This window comes from Netta rufina (genome assembly GCF_964035555.1).
Source record: "Netta rufina genome assembly, chromosome: 30".
NCBI lineage: Eukaryota > Metazoa > Chordata > Aves > Anseriformes > Anatidae > Netta > Netta rufina.
Window position 1 is genome coordinate 2,207,442 of NC_140154.1, and position 18,173 is coordinate 2,225,614.

General features: G+C 71.1%; 2 protein-coding genes across 2 annotated transcripts; both read right to left on the reverse strand.

Moving 5' to 3' along the window:
• Positions 1–770: 770 nt before the first annotated feature.
• On the reverse strand, positions 771–13,858 carry BAZ2A (bromodomain adjacent to zinc finger domain 2A). The gene is given in 32 exon segments (XM_084303696.1): positions 771–1,216; positions 1,306–1,449; positions 1,532–1,758; positions 1,840–1,986; positions 2,073–2,205; positions 2,290–2,573; positions 2,648–3,042; positions 3,200–3,230; positions 3,235–3,270; positions 3,272–3,424; positions 3,549–3,638; positions 3,640–3,927; positions 3,929–4,164; positions 4,253–4,388; positions 4,475–4,534; positions 4,639–4,801; positions 4,990–5,064; positions 5,151–5,365; positions 5,654–5,908; positions 6,021–6,212; positions 6,296–6,361; positions 6,534–6,595; positions 6,702–6,912; positions 7,024–7,125; positions 7,308–7,416; positions 7,515–7,575; positions 7,657–7,884; positions 8,204–8,407; positions 9,030–9,215; positions 9,705–10,286; positions 10,896–11,033; positions 13,689–13,858. Coding segments are annotated over 31 exon segments (5,376 nt in total). The 5' UTR covers positions 11,032–11,033; positions 13,689–13,858; the 3' UTR covers positions 771–1,047.
• A 1,134-nt stretch (positions 13,859–14,992) lies between these two features.
• On the reverse strand, positions 14,993–18,126 carry ATP5F1B (ATP synthase F1 subunit beta). The gene is made up of 10 exons (XM_084303725.1): positions 17,967–18,126; positions 17,597–17,779; positions 17,075–17,249; positions 16,770–16,891; positions 16,350–16,534; positions 16,108–16,266; positions 15,872–15,994; positions 15,576–15,788; positions 15,265–15,466; positions 14,993–15,175 (listed from the first exon to the last, which is right to left on the reverse strand). Exons 1-10 carry the CDS (start codon positions 18,106–18,108, stop codon positions 15,078–15,080), a joined length of 1,602 nt encoding a protein of 533 aa, XP_084159851.1. The 5' UTR covers positions 18,109–18,126; the 3' UTR covers positions 14,993–15,077.
• Positions 18,127–18,173: the final 47 nt, after the last annotated feature.

An 18,173-nucleotide genomic window follows, 5' to 3' on the forward strand; every position in this document is an offset into this window, starting at 1 on the left:
CCCCCCGTGTCACCACCCGGCGTGGCCGTAACCTCCCCCCCCCCCCCCAAATCCTAATTCCTGGTGGGGGGGGCAGCAAACGCCCGCCTGAGGCTTCAAGTCCCTGCTTGGGGGGGGGGGATGGGGGGGCCGGGCCCCCTCCCCACCTGGAGCTGCGGTAGCGTCCCTGAGGGGTCCCAATTTGGGGGGGGGGGGGGGGCCTCGCAGAGGGGTTGGGGGTGGAGGGGGCCGGGGTCTTCCTGAGAAGTGGAGGCAGGGAAAGGGCCGCGGGGCCCCCCCCGGCCCCCCCATCCCCATTTGGTCCCTGGAGCCAGGTGGGGGGGGGGAGAGGGGGGGGCAGCGCCCACCCCGGCGCAGCGGGCGGGGGTCCTACAGCAGAAGGGGTGCACCGGGGGGGGAAGGGGGGGGCCCTCCCGTAAAGTGTCTGCGCGGGGGGGGTGAGGGGGGGGTCCTGGCCGGGCCGGCGAGCGGGGGGGGGCCGCGGGGGGGGGGGCTAAGTCCACTTTACTGGCCGTTAATGCATGTAGACGCTGCACAGGAGCGCTCGGACACATTCACTACGAACTATTGCTATTATTAAATATTCCCAGCGGGGATTATTTCGCTTTCCTCGTTTTTTGTTTTTGTTTTTTCTTTTTTTTTTTCTTTTTTTTTTTTTTTGTTTTGTTTTGGGTGTGAGGGGGTGAGGGGGAAGGATACGGGGCGGGGGGGTGGAGGTTGGGCTTGCTGCTGTTTTTAAATCGGAAAATAAAAATTTAAAAGAAAGAAAGAAAAAAACACCTCTTTTTTTTTCTTTTTGGCTTACACAGTCTGTGAGTTGGTGGTGCTGGGGGGGAGAGGGGGGGGGCAAGGGAGGGATTTTGGTGGTGGTGGTCGGGGGGGGGGGTCCGGGCTGCGGGAGGGGGCCGGGCTGGGCCCCCCCCCAACCCCCTCCGCCCACCGGTGAGGGGGGGGGGCCCTGGGCAGCGGCCCCCAACCCCCGCGGGGTTCAGCAGGCAGCGAGATGGGCTCCGGGCGGGGGGGGTCCCCGGGCCGGGGGGGGGTCGCTCACGGCCGTGCCGCGTGCTTTCCCTGATAAAATTCCTCCCACCGGCTCTCGAAGAACTTGCGCATGACGTGCCCGGCCTTGCCCACGTCCGAGTCGTCCTCGTTGAAGGTCTGGCAGTTGTCGAACACCAGCAGCGCGTCGGCCGCAAACTCCTCCGAACTCGAGTACCTGCGGGAGGGGGGGGGTCAGGGATGGGGGGCGAGGAATAGGGGCCGGGGGAGGGGGGGGGACACGGAGAGGGGGCGCCCCGCGCTCACCCGCCCCGCAGCAGCCGCGTGCGCATGGTGGCGAAGTCCATGGGGTTCTTGATGATCTTGCGGTAGCCGGGCACCAGGCGCGGGTTGACCGGCTCCAGGAAGGGCCACGCGTCCTCGTGCGACTCCATCTCCATCAGGATGATCCTGGGGAGGGAAGGAGGCGCTGGGGAGGGGGCCTGGGGGGCCCTGTCCCCCCTCCCAACCCCGTGTCACCCCCAGCACTCACTCGCAGAACGTCAGGTCGCTGGGCTGGCTCCGCAGTGTGGCGCCGCGCCGCTTGGCCGGGGACAGCCCCTCGGCGGCGTGGCGCGGCAGCGGCTGCCCCTCGCGGCGGCGTGAGGCTGCCCGGCGCCGGGGGCTCTCCTCCTCCTCCGCCGAGCCCCCCCCCAGGAGGCGTCCCCGCTTCCGCTTCTTGCCTCGCCGGGGCGAGCTGGGGTCCCGGTACGCCTCCGCCTGTGGGGGGAACCGGGAGGGGGTCACCGTGGGGCAGAGCTGGGGGGCACCGCGTGAGCCGGAGGGGGTCCCGATGCCCACCTGGGAGACGCAGACAGAGCAGAACCAGTCGCCCTCGGGCACCTCGGTCATCTTGGGCCGGTGGCAGTAGAGGTGGCAGCCGCGGTCGCAGCCGTCACACAGCAGCAGGTGCTCGTCGTCGTCCCCGCGCCGGCACACCAGGCAGGTCTGCGGGGTCCGGCGGGGGCGTCAGGGGTGCCACGGTGTGGGACCCCCCCCCAAATACCACCCCCTGGCAGGGCGCGGGCTCTCACCACTTTGTTGACCGACTTCTCCCAGGCGATGGATTTCTCCAGCTGGTAGATGCAGAGGGAGACCTGGGCCGCGCTGCGGCACCGCTCCAGCGTCTGCCGCCACGTCCGGACCCGGGGGGTGATCTCGTAGGCGCTGCGGGAGGAGGGACGGGGGGGGCTCAGCCAAGGCGTGGGGGTCCCGCTACCAGCCCCCACCCCGCATGGACAAGGGGCTCACATCTCGGTGGTGCCCAGGCTCAGCTCCTCGGGGCTGCTCAGCACGGCTTTCTCCACCACCACCTCGTGCAGGGGCCACAGCGGCTCCTTCAGGTAGCGCCGCTCCACGTTCTGCTCCAGCGCCGCCAGCCGCAGGACCGCCAGGTCCAGGGGGTTGTTGCGCTCGCGGCACAGCGGCAGCCCGTCCCGCCGGCTCCGGACCGTGATGTCCTCCAGGGGCTCCACCTTGTGCTCGCAGTACCGCAGGTCGTCCCGCGTGGAGTCGGGGCTGGGGCATGTCCAGCCCTGCGGGAGAGAGGGGCTCAGGGAGGGCGCCTGGACCGAGGTCACCGCGCGGGCAGCCCCGGCCCAGCGCCTACCCGGATCTGCAGGTCGGCCATCAGCACGCGCTGCTCCAGCTCCTCCACCCACTGCAGGATGGAGAGGTCGGTCTCGTAGGCCCTCTCCATCACTGACCACTGGGCCAGGGCTTCCTGAGACACAGCGGCGCCGGCCGCCTCGGGGCGCAGGTGGAAGATGGGTCTGGGGACAGAGGGGGAGGTTCGTGGGGGGGACGCGGAGCCAGGCCCGTGCCCTGGGCCAAGGGGGCAGCTCTTACCCGTGGTGGCGCGCAGGCAGACCTCCCGCAGGTACTCCTTGTGCTTGGTGAGGTGCTTGTGGAGAGCCTTCTCCCGGATGCCCCGCGGGTGCAGCGCGCGAGCCACCGCCTCCAGCTGCTCGGGGTCCTGCAGCCACCACCAGCCGCTCTGCATCTCTGCAAGGCAGCACCACACAGCTCAGCTCGGGGGCACCGGCACCCCCACCCCACGGCCTCGCATGGCAGAGCCGGCCCCAAAACCCAAGGGCTTTCCCTGGGGAGAAGCAAGGCCACAGCTCGGCCTGGGAGCCGGGACCTCTGGCATGGCTCTCACCAGGGGGAACGGGCTGCTCCGTCAGCTGGGTCGTACTTCTGCTCAATCTGCTTGAAGAACTTGGTCGGAGGGCCGTCCTCGGCGCTTGGGCTGCCCCGGCACGTCCTGGAGCTTCTCCAGGCTGCTCCGGTTCCTGGGGCAGGCGCCGTGGGCCTTGGCGCCGGCGTGGACCGGGGTGGAAGCGAGCAGGGGAGACGTGGGGTCATCAGCGGGGAGCCCGTTCAGCTGCAGGGGACAGAGCCCGTCAGACAAGGGGACAGCCCCGCACCTGCTCCTCGCCCCCCCTACCCCAGCACCCCTTGGCCCCCTCCCCGTGCCCCAACCATTGCGGTCAGCCCTGGGCACCCACCTGCCTGGCCGAGGCCTTGGGCTGCTCGCCCCGGGGCTGGCCGCGGGGCTGCGAGGTGGCGCGTGGAGAGGGCTCGGCTGAGGAGGTAGCGAGGGGGGGGTCGGTTGTCACAGGGTGTCCGGGGCAGCAGGTTGAACCAGGGCCCCTGCTTTTCCACGGCCTCTGTGGTGCTCTCCTCCTCCGCCGTGGGGTCGGCCAGGGTCTCGAGCGGCTGGAGCCCCCCTTCCCCGTTGCCGGGGCTGCTGTCCGGGGTGAGGACCGAGTCCTTGAGCAGGGATGACTGAGTTTGGCTCAGCCAGGAGAGGAAGGCAGACTGGCTGAGGTCGTGCTGGCTCTGCCCCAGGGTCATCGGCTCCTCCAGGACCCCGTTGATGGGGGGGGGATTTGGGCCTGCAGGGTGGGGGTGGCTCCTCCTTGCTCTTCCGCGGCAACTCCTTGCTCTTCCGTGGCCGCCCCCGGGCACGCGAGGCCGTGCAGTTCACCCGGCTGGGCACGGGCACAGGCATGGGCACGGGGACAGGGACGGGCACCTCCACGTCCATCGGCTCCTCCTTCACCGGCGCCACGTGGGAGGACGGCTTCTCCTCGGGGTGCTCCTCAGGAGCCGGATCAGCTGCTGTGAGGACAGCGGGAGGTGAAGGGGGGGGTGTGCAGCAGTGAGGGGGGGGTCTGTAATGTGACCCCGGAGCCCAGTCCCAGCTCACCTTCTGCACCCTCCACGAAGATCCCTCCCAGGTGGGGCAGCACCCAGTACCGGCGCCGGTACCGGTCCTGGCCCAGCGAGGCCGCCCGCAGCGTCTGTGAGGAGTGGAGCAGCTTCTTGCGAAAAAACATCTGCCGCTGCGGGGAGAGTATGGGCGGTGAGGGATGGGCACCGGGGGACCCGCAGCACCGGGGGACCCGCAGCCCCTCCACCACCCGCGCACCTTGGCCAGCTTCTCGATCTGCCGCTCGAGCTCGGGGACGCTGGAGGCGGACGTTTCGGCCTGGGGGAGGCAAGGGATCTGTCAGGGAGGCATCAGCAGGACCGGGAAGAGATCCCCGAAGGCCGCCCCAAACTGCTCCCCGTCCCCGGTGGCCACATCCTCACCTCCTCGTCCCGGCGGGATTTGCGTCCTCGGCTCTCCTCCTCCTCCTCCAGCTCCAGGCTGGGCTCTTCCGTCAGGCGGGAGCTGCGCCTGCGCCGCCCGTCGTCCAGGCCGGTGATCTCCGACTCGGGGCGCCCCGTCTTCTTGGCCAGGGCCACCTTCAACCTGCCGAGACGCGGCGCAGCGTCCAGCACCCGCCTGCTCTCTGCCTCGCTCCCCGGCAAGCTGAGGCGTGCAGGCACCCGGCGGCACTGCAAGAACGCCCCAACCCTGCTCGAGCCCCAGGGGCGCGGAGGGGAAGGTTTTGGAGACTGCAGGCTGGAGGCAGCCACGTCCCAAGGCACAGCACCCACCTGCGCAGCCGGCCCTCGATGATCCACTTGCTCTTCCTGTAGTTGGCCATGCTCTCCAGGGTCTTGTCGATCTCGCTGCAAGGGGACGAGGGGCTCAGCTCCACGCAGCTCCGCGAGGAGGACAGCAGCAGAGCCCACGTTCGCCCCGAGCCCGCACTCACTTGATGATGAGGGTGCTGCTGTTGAGCTCGTTCACCAGGAAGGCCAGGATGGCGGCCTTCTTGTCGGGGGGCAGCGCCTGGAAGGGCTTCGTGCGCAGCCCCTCGCACAGCTCATCCTCCGCCCCGTACGCCGTGAGGAAGCAGCGCAGCACCTCGGAGACGGTGTCACGGTTCAGGCTGATCTCTGACACCTTCTCCCCCAGGATCTTCAGGGACTGGGGAGCAAGAAGAGGTGTTAGGGAGTGTGGGGGAGTCAGCAGGAAGGGAAAAAAAAACAGGGACACCAACAGCTGAGCTGGGAAAACCCAAGCTTGAGAGGGGGTGAGCCCAGGGGTGTCCCAGGATGAGGTTAGGAACTGGAGGGGCACAGGGAGAGGCAGGGGAGGCTGCAGCAAGGACAGCACCTCCCGGAGCACAGCACAGGAGCCTTGTGGGCACCAACAGCCCTGCTGCCTGCGTGTGACAGTGGACACGGGGACAGGGACGGGGATGCAGCCGCTCACCTGGCAGTAGGGGGGCAGCCCGGGGTCGTAGAGCGCAGCCTGCAGCAGCCTCACCAGCAGGTCCTGCACCTCGCCCGCGCTGTCACCCACCCCCAGCAGCCCCTCCTGCAGCGTGCACAGGCTGGGCACGTCCTTGGCCGGGTCGAAGCCCAGGACCTTGCCGTAGCTCTGGAGGAACTCCACGACGGTCAGGCAGTTGGAGAAAGCGTGGCTGGGCAGGACGAGGCCCGGGATGCGGGAGAAGGCCGGCAGCGGCTGCAGGGCAGGAGAGGGAGCAGTCAGGGCACTTGAGGCACCAGCCGGGCTATTTGCCCATGGGCTCGGCCCAGCCAGCTGCCCCCAGGTCTCGCTGCAAGGCACAGCCCACCTGGTGGTCCCCCAGGCACATGTCCTCCGTGGGCTTCTTCATCTCCTCCAGGATGAGCTGCTGCCGCCGCCGCTCCTCCAGGCGCCGCTGGGCCAACAGGCCCTTGTCCACCTTGCGAGCCCCTTTGCCCTTCTTCTCCTTGGGCCGCACTTTTTCCTTGCCCTTCTCGGGTTTGCCCTTCTTCTCCTTGGCCTGAGAACAAAGCCCCGGGATCTGTGGGGATGGGGGCTCCACCTCCGCCCCCTCCATGGCCCCCACAGCCACCGCAGACTCACCTTGGACTTCTTCTTGGCTTCCTTCGCTTTGGGAGCTTTCGCTTCCTGCTTCTGCTTGTTCTTGGCCTGGGAGGGACAAGACCCAGCTCAGGGAGATGGCAGCTGACGGGGAGGGCACAGCAGCAGCCCCCTGCCCCAGCCAGTGGGCACAGCTGGGGCCCACGGGGCTGTGGGATGTGGAGGAACCCCAGGACCGCCCTCAGCCCTCACCCTGCCTTCCCCCCACAGCCACCTGTACCTTTCTCCTCATTTTCTTCTTGATCTTGCTCATTTTCAGCTTGTCCTCGTCGCTGAGCACCTCTGCAAGGGCAGAGAAGGAGGCTGGCACCAGGGAGCGGGTGCCAGGGCTGCAGCCCCCCTGCAGGGTGGGCTGCGAGGGGCAGCTGGAGGGGCTGGGGAGGGGTACCTTGGGCTTCCAGCCTCTTCAGCAGCCGAGCGTCCGTCTTGCTCAGCAAATCGACCATCTTCACCTTGGGGGGCCGGCCCCGGCCGCGCTTCATGGCGGGCGTCTCCTTGGTCTTGGCCTTTTCCGCGTTGCGGGGACGCCCGCGCTTGCCCGTGATGGCCTGGATGCGGGACGGGATCTCCTCGGGGCTCAGCTTCACCCACTGCAGGCCCTGCGGGACACAAGGTGGTCACCCCTGGAGGGGACACCCCCACGGCCCAACGGTGCCACATCCCACAGAGCAGCCTGGGGTCCCACGGCCCGGCCCGGGTGCCTGGCGCACCTCCGGCGTGTCCCGCTCCTCGTAGAAGTCTCCAACCGGCATGCGGGGGCTGAAGCTGAAGTGCTCGCGGCGGACGTCCTGCACCACGTTCCTGCTCAGGTACTGGGGACAGGAGGAGGAAGAGGAGGATGAAGGCCGTGAGGGTGCACGAGAGGAGGGGGCTCAGCGCTCCCGGCCCCCTGGCAAACAGCGCCTGCCCTCTGCAGCGGGGAACTCCGGCAGAGCTGGGGGCTGAGCAGGAGCTGGCCCCTACGGCAACGCTGCCCTCCCCCCCCTCGCCGTACCTTGATCACCTCCGGGAACTGCTTCATCCTCTTCCCGCAGGGCCCGTAGTACCAGGTCTCTCCCTGCCAGCGGTGGTTCCCCTTCTTGATCCGCACCTCCCTCCTCCACCTGGGCACAGGAGCGCCTCAGTCGGGGCCCGGCACGGCCTCGGGGCCACGTGGGGCCCTGCAGCCGCGGGACAGAGGGACGGGGATGGGGCCACGTACCCGTGCTGCAGCGGGAAGCGCACCTCCTCCGGGGTGGCGATGCGCCTGCGGGGGGCATCCCCTGTGGGACAGAGGGGACCTGAGCTCGGTGAGCACTGGCGGTGCGCTGGGCACCCAGCCAAGGGGGGGGCTCTGTCCTCACCTCCCGCCGACACGCTGAGCGGGGCGGCCTCCTCGCTCTCGCCTTCTGGCGCAGCTGAAGCCTCCGTGCAGCTGTCAGCAGCCTCCTCCTCCTCCTCCTCCTCCTCCTCTTCCTCCTCCTCTGCGGAGGGGGATGCGGACTCTGGCTCCAGTGGAGCGTCGTCGAGCTCCAGGGACCCCGACTCCTCCGGCCCCGCGTGGCTGCTGCTGTTCAGGTCTAGGCTGCTGTCTGCAGAGCCAAGGTCAGGGACGTCACCGTGAGCTCTGCTCCCTTCCTGCTCCGCCCATGGCAGCGGACAGCCCCCACCCGCCGAGCACGAGGACAGGGCTGAGCATCCCCCTCCCCGTGGGCAGCCCTGGCACCATTTGGCCCCGCACCAGCTCCCCCCAGCACGCTCCGAGCCGGGGCTCCCCGGGCTCAGCACCGGGAGCTGCGGGGTCCCCGCACACCCACGGCCCCGCACAAAGAGGCACCGCACGGCGGCTGGGTGGCCGTGCTCCCCCCGTGGTGGTGGCAGCCGGGGGGGCTCGTGGGGCCGTCCACGTACCGTGCAGGGCGGGCGGCGAGCCGGGGCTGGCGAGCAGCGGGGGGGCCGGCCGGCTGGCCGCCAGCAGGCTGAAGGGGCCGGCGGCGTGCAGTGGGGGGCTGGCGGAGCAGCGCAGGCTGGGCACGTCGGGGGGCTCCTCCAGGGGGGACTTGTCGCTCACCAGCTGCGAGTCGTCCATCGCGTAGAGGTCCCCGGTGCCTGGGTCTGGGGGGGGGATCAGCACCAGGACCTCGGTGGGGCCGCGCGCAGGGGGCCCCCCAGAGTCCGAGCACGTTGGGGGCACGCAAACCCACATCTCCGCTCCCGGGGGGGCGGCCGGACCCGCCGGGTGGAGATGGCCTTGGGGACGAACAAACCCCCCCCCCCCCCCCCCCCCGGGGCCAAAAAGGCGCCGGCAGAAGAGGGGTTAAGGGATTTCGGCAGCCCCCAGCCACGCCCCCTCCTTTGGGAAGCGGAGCCCAAAATGGCCGTGGTGGCGGTGGCGGTGATGTTCACCAGCGCGGAAGTTCAGGCGCTGAGTAACAGCTTCGTCACGGAGCTGGGAAGGGAAGGAAGGGAGCGCGGAGGAGGGCTGGCGCGGGAGGGACGCGGGCGCGGGCCCGCCCCTCGCCTGCCCAGGGCTGGCGCTGCTGGAGGAGGCAGCGCCGGAGGCCTCGGCCTCCACCATCGCCATCGGCCTCCGCCGTCACCGTCGCCCGTGGGAGAGGGTCCCGCGCTGCCCCGAGGAGGTGGGACGGGAGCGGAGGCGGCCGCCCCACGCCGCTGGCCGGGAGCTGCCCGGTACGCACCCGGCCCCCAGACCCCAGTGCCGCGGCGGCCTCCCTACCTCTGTCCAGGGCCTCGAAGGGCTCCAGGGGGTCTTCGCTCAGGATGTGCGCGTCCTCCAGCGGGGTGGTGATGGGCGACGCGTCCCCCAGGCAGCCGCTGCCTACGTCGGGGGCCAGGACCGAGTCCTCCTGGCTCAGCGGCACCACGGCGGGGGCAGACCCGTTGTAGCTGCAGAGCTTCAAGTCTAAAGGGAGGAAGAGTCCGAAAGCAAACCCTGGGGCAGGAGGCTCTCAGGAACGGAGCCCGGGGCCCAGCCAGCCCTGCCCCGAAGGCGTCACGCGGCGCGACCCGCTGCTCCTGCCCGACCCGCTGCTCCTGCCCTCATCCCCACGCCACGGCTGTTTGCTGCCCAGCCTCCTCCCGTCCCTCCCCACTGCCTCCCAGGGCCACGCTGCCACCAGTCCCTCCCAGCGCCCGTCCCGGGGTCTCTGCGGGATGCCAGCCCCCAGGGAGTCCCATCGCGGGTGGGCGGCTGCAGGACCCTGGCTGCTGCCCGCCTCTGCAGGCGGCTGGGAACGCTGCTCTGCTGGCAGCGACACCACAGGCGACGCTCAGCCCAGCCTAACAAGATCCCAAAAGCTACTCCACACTGCGAGAGGCCAAACCCCGGCGGGACTCATGGTGGGGGGTGAGGCCGGCCCTCCCCAGGAAGCAGAACGCCCAGGGCTCCTACCTGGCTGCGTGTCCTCCAGCTCCATGCTGCCCACCAGCCCGCCCCCGTTCTCCGCGATGGCCGGGGACAGCTCCTTGGCAGCCTCGGCATCGCCCTCGCCGGCGCCTGGCTCCTCCGGTGGCAGCGGGAAGGGAGGCTCGCCAGAGCCCAGCATGGGGGACGGCTGCGAGGCCGTGTAGAAGCTGGCCGGCCCGTTCGGCATCAGCTCAAAGTTCTGGTCGTGGAAGGAGTCATACAGCTCCTGAGAGTCAAAGTTCAGCCCCATGGAGCCGGGGGTGCCGTTGCCCCACAGCTCCTGCCCGGTGCCCCGCAGGTTGGCGCCGTGCCCCGGGGAGGCCGGCCGGGACCCCCCCGCCACGCCGTTGAGCGGGAACGGCGCAAGGCTGGGGAACGGGGCGGCGCTGGGGCTGCCGTCCTTGAGGCCGCCCGCGCCGGCCGGCTGGTACTGCGTGTAGTCCCAGAGGCAGTCGTAGGAGCGGAGGTGAGGCGTGCCCGAGGAATGCGTGCTGGAGGTGAAGGTCCCTGAAGTACTGGTGTGAGATACAGTAGAGAAGCCGTTGACATTCATGCCCCCGTTCAGACCTGTGGAGAGCGAGAGGGGAAGAGACGAATGCGTTAGCAGCACGGCAGGGACTTCCCAACATCCAGGCCACACGAGAGGGCTTGGGGACAGCCGGACCATGCCCCCCGCCCTGCCCCAGCACCAGCATCGCTGCGCAGAGCAGGCTGCTCCCTCCTGGCGTGGAGGAACCGACCCCGTGGTGCTGTGAGCAGCAGGAGGCGGGGGATTAGCCGAGTGCCTGGCAGGGCTGCGCAGGGATCAGCCGGCTGGCCAAATCCACGCACAGCCCCCGTTCTGGCCTGGCCGCTCTTTTCTAGGCCAAAGCGACCGGGGGCGTGTAAAGACCCCTCCAGCCCCCAACCCCTATGTGGCCGGAGTAAGCCCCCGAGGTTCACCCCCATCCCTGCTGCCCTGGGACTCCCCGGCATGGTGGGGATGCTCCAAAGGCTCCGTGGCCGAGGCTCCCTCCTCGTGCTAAGGACACGAAACCACGAGGGGGACCGTCAGGGCTGCGCTGCCCTGCCGAGCACACGCTCACCAGTGAGCCAACTGCCCCGTAACGAGGGCAGACGCCGTCACCGCAGCCTGGCGGGGGGACGCGGGGTGCCCGGGTGTGCGGTGGCACTTACTTTTCCCTTGCGGGGGGAAGCTGAGTGCAGCCCCGTTGGTGTACAGGCTGTCCCCTGAGGAAGGCGTGGGTTTCAGTCCTGAGGCAGTAGGTACGGAGGAAAGGCCCGGGAAGTTGAAATGGTTGTTTGTGTCCATGTCTGGGAGGGGAGAAGAGGCGCGGGGTTACACGCTGCCCGGCCACCCAGCGGGGCAGGGTGGGGGCCCCCACCCACGCGGGAGGCTCTGCCCCACGCCCTGCGCTCGTGCCTGGGCACAGCCGCTCCCCAAAGCCGGCGGTGCCGTGCCCTGCAAGGACAGGGCTGGGGCAGGGAGAGCCCCCGGCCGCCATCTGGCAGCAGCCAAAGCCCCCCCCGCTGCCCCCTCACCGAGCCCACGGTGCCGCCTCTGCGGCGAGCCGGCCCCAGGCCCAGCAGCGCTGCGTGCGCCGAGCTGCCACCTGCGTGAGCGCAGCTCGTCACCGCGCTCCCGTGTCCCCAGGGAAGGCTGTCACCGAGCAGGCTCGCCTGCTCCCCGCACGGGCTTTTTTCCGCGCTGAACTCAGCTCTGCGCCGAGCCCCCACCTCCTCTGGGCTCCTGACCCGGGGCAGGAGCATGGCGTGAGGCACCGGCCCCCCCAGGAGGGTCCGTGACCTTGTGGGGACATGGAGGGGGGGCTGGGATTCCCCTGGGAACGCTGCGCTTCCCAGCAGACGGCGCCGCAGGGACGGCCAGTCCCCTCGCACCCCGTGTCCCCCCTGCCCGCGGCACGGCCCAGCGATGCCGCAGGGGGCACAGCCACGCCGCACAGAGCCCGTCCCCTCCCGAAACGCGGCTCCGGGGACGTCTGCGCATCAGCTGCTCCAGGCAGGATCTGGGCTGGCCTCGTTTCACAGCCGGGAGCTGGGGGCTCCGTGCCCTGCTGCCCCCAGCTCCTTGCCCTGAGCCAAGGAGCCGCAGTGGCTCTGTGGGCCCAGCCGATGAGATGGGACCCCTGGGACCCCCTGGGGGCCACAGTCGCCCACCCCACAGACACCAAACCCGAGAGCAGCCGAGGGCAGAGGCGGCGCTGGCTCCGCCATCCCCTCCGGAAGGGCCGTCGCTGCCACAAGCACGCGGCCTCGCAGCGCAGCCGTGTCGAAACCTGGCCGGGGATTTCATCACGGCTCAGCCTGCGCCACCCGGGGCTCCAGCGGGGACGGAGCCCCCCTGGCCGCCGGGGACACCGGGCTGATTCATCCGCCCGAGAAACCCGTATGGGCGGTGACGCAGCTGCCGCGCGCATGGCGCTCCCGGGTGTCCCGGGTGTTCCCCCCCCCAAGCGAGCCGGGATCAGATCCCGGCCCCACCACCCCCGGCTCAGCTCTGCCCCTGCCCGCGAGACCCTTCTCTGGGGAAGCCCGGCCAGAGGCCGATGAGAAGGAAGAAAAAAAGCCTTTCCGGCACCTCCCAGCATCTGATGCGCCGGCCGGCCGGGAAAGGCGCTGCGGGGCCGCGAGAGGTCAGAGGAGGCGGCCGGAGGTGCCAGAACCGGACAGGTGGCTGCTGCGGGCTGGGGCGAGCGCCAGCGCCGGGAGGGGGCCGAGTGGAGGCAACGAGGGGGGAGCGGAGCCAGGAGGGAGCGCGGCAGCCGAGAGGGCGGAATAAAAGCAGGGAGGACGGGGAAGCGATGGCAGCAGGCACCAGGAGGCTGAAGGGCAGGGAAGGGAGCGGTGCTGAGCGGCGATGCCGTCCCCAGGAGGGGAGTGGGGCTCAGGCAGCGCCTGGCGCTGGGGACCAACGGCGTGCCCGGCGCTGGCACGGGGACACCGGGGCCTGTCCCGACCGGAGCCGCCCTCGGCACCTCCGGGAGCGGTGCCAGCACCCGGCCGCCCGCTGCCAGCCCTGGGTGCGGCGGGCAGAGGCCACCCGTCGCGGCCCTGCTGCAAACTGGGCCAGGCCGTAACCGGAGCCGTGCGGGCGAGGAGGGCGAAGGGCTGGCCGCGGGGATGCGCTGGCACCGGGGGCTGAGCCAGGCCCGGGCTGGACGGAGGTGGGGGCCGGGCCCGGTTCCCCCGGGGTTGGCGCAGCCGGTGCAGCAGGCACCGGTCAGTGTAGCTGTGAGCAAACCGGGCTGGGGGCCGTGAACCCACCGGGACCCGAAGCCCCTGGAGCGAGGGCTGCGAGCAGGCGGCGTTGCCAGCGGGGGCTCCCCGGGAGGATCCTCGGTGGCCCCGGGAGAGGAACCGGGAGCGAAGCGGCCGGGCCGGGGAGGACGTTTCAAAAACAAGGCGACGCAACCCCCGGCTGCCATTTCCCGGCCGCTTCCTGCAGCGGGGGGGGGGCGGGGGGGGAACGGCCGGCACCGGGCGCTGAGCCGGGACCCCCGGCCCCGAGCTGCCCCCGCCGCGCCCCCCGGGGCGGCCCCGCTCCCACCCGCTGCTGGGGGGGGACCGGGCCGGGCTCCGGGGAGGAGGGGACGGGGGGGGGACACCCGGGGACGCGCACCGGGCACCGGGACCGGCCCCGGGCTCTCCGCTGAGCCCCGCACCGTGGGAACCCGCACCGGGCACCGGCACCTCGGGGGGGGGGGGGACCGGGAGGGGGGGACCGGGAGGGGAGAGGGGGCGGCGGGGGGGGCTCACCGGGCACCGGCGGCCTCGGCAGAGCCGGGATGCGGGCAGGGGCTCCCCGGGGCTCCCCACGGGTCCAGGACCGGGTCTCGTCTCCCCCCCCCCGTCCCCCCTCCCCCCTCCCGTTACCGGCCGTTACCGGCCGCCGCGGAGCGCTCCCCCCCCGTCACCCCCCCCCCCACCGGCCCCGTTCCCCCCCCGGACCTGGCAGGCGGCGGTGCGGGCCCGGCGGGCGCCCCGGGCCCGGCTCAGGCGGCGCGGGGCGGGGGGAGGCGGCTCCGCATGGCGCGGGCCGGACCGGGCCGGGGCCGCCCCGAGCCGAGCCGAGCGGAGCCGAGCGGCGCAGGGCAGGAAGCGCCGCGCGCCGCCGGGCGGTCCTGGCCCCGCCCCCTCCGCGCCCACGTCACCGCCGCCGCGGTGGCGTCACCGGGGAGCGGCGCCGAGCGTCAGCGGGGGGGGCGGGGCCACGACCCACGTGGGGAGGGGGGGGATCCCCGCCCCTGGCGGGGGGAATCCCCCCACGTGGGGCCGCCCCCGCTCCTCCCCCCCCCCCCCCCCCCACCTGCAGTCGGGCCCCGGCCCCCGGCACGGTCCTGGGGGGGCGCCCCCCAAGCTCGGGATCCCCCCCCCCCGGGATCCCCGCTGACGTCACGCGGCACCGGGGGGGCACCGGGGAGGTACCGGGGGGGCACCGAGGGGAACCGGGGGGGCACCGGGGGGCCCTGCCCAGCGCGGCCACGGCACGAGGGGGGGCCCGGGGGGGCCCAGCACGTACCTGGGGGGCCGGAGGGGGCCCGGCGGTGCCAGCCCGGTGCCGGTGCCAGCTCCCGGTGCCGGTGCCCGCGGCCCCTCGTGATGGCAGCGGCCGCCCCCGCCCCCCCGAGACGCGCCGCCATTTAAAGGGGCCGCAGCGCTTTGCTGGGGGGGGGTGCTGCTGGGAGCAGCTCCAGGCAGCGCCTGCGTCCCCCCCCTTCCCGTAACCCCCTCCCCGCAGGGATCCCCCCCCCGGGATCCCCCCAGCACCCAGCTGCACTCCCCGGGCCGGGTCCCGGTGCCCCCCCCCCCCGCAGGGTGTGACCACGGCGGCGGGGAGGGCCCGGGCAGCCCCCCCGGGACCCCGCAGACAAAGCCCCATCTGGCAGGGCCGGCCGGGAGCTCTTTGTGCTGCAGGAGCCGGAGGGGGGGGGGGGGGGAGGGGGCGGCCCCCCCGCTGCAGGCAGCTGCCAACCTCCCCCCCCCTCCCCTCCGAGGCCCCAGGTGCGGGGGGGTCACCCCCAGCTGCTGCGGGCCCCCTGGTAGAAAAAGGCCCCGTGGGGCTGGGGGCAATGGATCCAACCCCCCCTGCACCCAGCTTGGCTCTGCCAGGCACCAGGATGGGGTGGGGGGGGCACAAAGCCCCCACAGGGTTGGGGGGGGGGGTGGGAAGGGCAGCCCGGTCCCGCTGCCACCCCGGGCAGGGGGCTCACAGGGCTGCTGCCCCCGCCCCCTGGCACGCAGGGCCCCCGGGGCTGTTTTCACCAACGTTTTATTGGAAATTTTAAATATTTTTTTTTGGGGGGGGGGAATCCGGGGCGGAGGGGGGGGCGGCCCTGCTCACGCGTGCTCTTCGGCCAGCTTCTCCGCCTTGGCCACCGCCTCCTCGATGGGCCCCACCATGTAGAAGGCCTGCTCGGGGAGGTGGTCGTATTCACCTGGGGGGGACACAGCCATCAGCAGGGGGGGGAACGGGCAGAGAGCCCAGCTCCTCCCCCCCCAGGAGTTCTGGGGGAGGCTGCCTCACCTGCCAGGATCTGCTTGAAGCCCTTGATGGTCTCCTTCAGCGGCACCAGCTTGCCCATGTGGCCGGTGAAGACCTCGGCCACCTGGAAGGGCTGCGACAAGAAGCGCTGGATCTTGCGCGCCCGCGCCACCGTCAGCTTGTCCTCCTCCGACAGCTCGTCCATGCCCAGGATGGCGATGATGTCCTGCAGGGACTTGTAGTCCTGCGGGGCGAGGCAAAGCGGGGTGGTGAGCGGCCAGGGCAGGGCTTCCTGCAACCCCCAGCCCCCCTCCCAGCCCCTTTCCCCGCGGGGGCTGCCCCGTCCCCCTCACCTGCAGGATCTTCTGCACGCCCCGGGCCACGTCGTAGTGCTCGGGCCCCACGATGTTGGGGTCCATGATGCGGGAGGTGGAGTCCAGAGGGTCCACGGCTGGGTAAATGCCCAGCTCGGCGATGGCGCGGGACAGCACGGTGGTGGCGTCCAAGTGGGCGAAGGTGGTGGCGGGGGCGGGGTCGGTCAAGTCATCGGCGGGCACGTAGATGGCCTGGGGGGGCAGAGGGGGTGGTGGGAGGGAGGTGGGGGCAGGGGGAGGTGACCCCCGCCCGGTGTACCCTGCTCCAGCACTACCTGCACCGACGTGATGGAGCCCTTGCGCGTGGTGGTGATCCGCTCCTGCATGGTGCCCATGTCGGTGGCCAGTGTGGGCTGGTAGCCCACGGCAGAGGGGATTCTCCCCAGCAGAGCTGACACCTGGGGGGGGAAAGGAGCTGCTGAGAGCCCTGGCGGTGCCCACAACGAGGGGTCCGGCCCTGCTGCAGGGCTGTGCCTGGCCCCTCCCCGGCTCCCTGGGCTCCAGCACCGACCTCTGAGCCAGCCTGGGTGAAGCGGAAGATGTTGTCGATGAAGAGCAGCACGTCCTGACCCTCCTGGTCCCTGAAGTACTCGGCCACCGTCAGTCCAGTCAGAGCCACTCTGGCGCGGGCGCCCGGGGGCTCGTTCATCTGCCCGTAGACCAGGGCGACCTGGGGGGGTGACAGAACCCAGCGTCAGCACAGGCGCCGCGCCGTTGGGACCCCCCCTCGCCCCCTGCAGGCCCCCCGCACACCTTGGAAGTGGTGTCTTTCAGGTTGATGACCCCGGACTCGATCATCTCGTGGTACAAGTCGTTGCCCTCCCGGGTTCGCTCCCCGACTCCAGCGAACACCGAGTAACCGCCGTGAGCTTTGGCCACGTTGTTGATCAGCTCCATGATCAGCACAGTCTTGCCGACGCCAGCACCTCCGAATAAACCTGGGGGGAAAGGGTGTCCTCCTCAACCCAGAGCCCACCCGGCCACCCCGGGGGTCTCCCTTCCCCCCTTTCCTCCTCAGATAATTAAGCGTTGCTTCAGCAAGCTCAGTAGAACGAAAGTCAAATTGTTCCTCATCAGCGAAGGAAGCTGCTGCACGGGCACCGCTCCCCAGCCCTGGGGTGGGCACAGCGCCCCTCCTCTCTGGGCGCTCCCTTTCCACCGGGTGCCACCTACCGATCTTGCCACCCTTGGCGTAGGGGGCCAGCAGGTCCACCACCTTGATCCCCGTCACCAGGATCTCCTGCTCAACGCTCATCTCCACGAACTCAGGGGCTTCGGCGTGGATAGCAGCAAACCTGCAGCGAGAGGGGAGAGAAGCTGAAACACAAATGCAGCAGAGACCTGCACAATCCAGCTGCGTGCAGCCTGGGGGTCTCTGAGCGCTTGAAAACTGCACGAGCCTGGCTGCTGCCAGGACCAGAGCCCCCCACCTCCAAACCCTGCGTGGCGCTGATCTGCAGTCCTGCAGCATCACTCACTGTTTCGTTGTGATGGGACCCCTCTCGTCGATGGGCTCCCCGATGACATTCATGATCCTGCCCAAGGTCTCAGGGCCCACGGGGATCCGGATGGGCGCGCCGGAGTCCAGCACCTTCTGTCCCCTCACCAGGCCTTCTGTCCCGTCCATGGCAATCGTGCGCACGGTGTTCTCCCCTGCCAAGGCCCAAGGACAGCGTTACCGCAGTGCCCTCGAGCTGACCCTGCAGGACAGCTGCTGCCATCTCCTCCCGGCCCTGCCAAGGCGGCGGTCAGCAGGGGGGAGGACTGCAAGAAAAGGGGCCAAGGAACAAAACGAGCAAAAGAAACACCGAAAAAAAGCCCAGGACAGACCCACCCCTCAGCTGCGGCGGGCCGCAGCCCCCCAGCAGCCATTTTCCTCCTCCTCAGACTGCAATGCGTGGCTTCAGCGAGCTCAGAAGAACGAAAGTCACCGAAATTCATCATCACGGGAGGCCACCCCAATACCGCACCCCCCCGGGGCAGAACGGGCGGCCACTCACCCAGGTGCTGCGCCACCTCCAGCACCAGCCGGGTCTCCCTGCCCTGCACCTCCAGGGCGTTCAGGATGGGCGGCAGCCCCTCGTCGAACTGCACGTCCACCACGGCGCCGATGACGGCCACGATGCGCCCGGTGCTGGCGCCGGCCTTGGCGGCGGGGGCGGGCTGGGCCGCATAGCGGCGGCCTGCGGGGACAGGGGCGCGGGTCGGCGGGGGCCGCACCGGGGGGCAGGGGGCAGCGCCCCGGAGCCCCGCTCGGCGCCACGCGGCCCGGTGCAGCCCCCACGCGCCCCCCGCCCCGCCCCGGTAACGGCCCCGCGCCCCGCAGGCCCCGCAGGCCGCAAGGTGACCCCGCGGCGGTTCCCCACTCACGGCTGCCGGTGGCGGCGGCCGGGCCGGCCCCGCGGCTGAGGAGCAGCGGCAGGAGGCCGTTGGCCGGCCCGGCCCCGCGGCTCAGCCCCGGCCGGGCGGCGGCGGCGGCGGCGGCGGCGCAGCGACCCGCGAGCCCCAACATGGCGGCGCCGACTGAGCCCCTTCGCCCGCCCGCACGGCGCAGGCCTCCGAGGGGCGGGGCGTCTG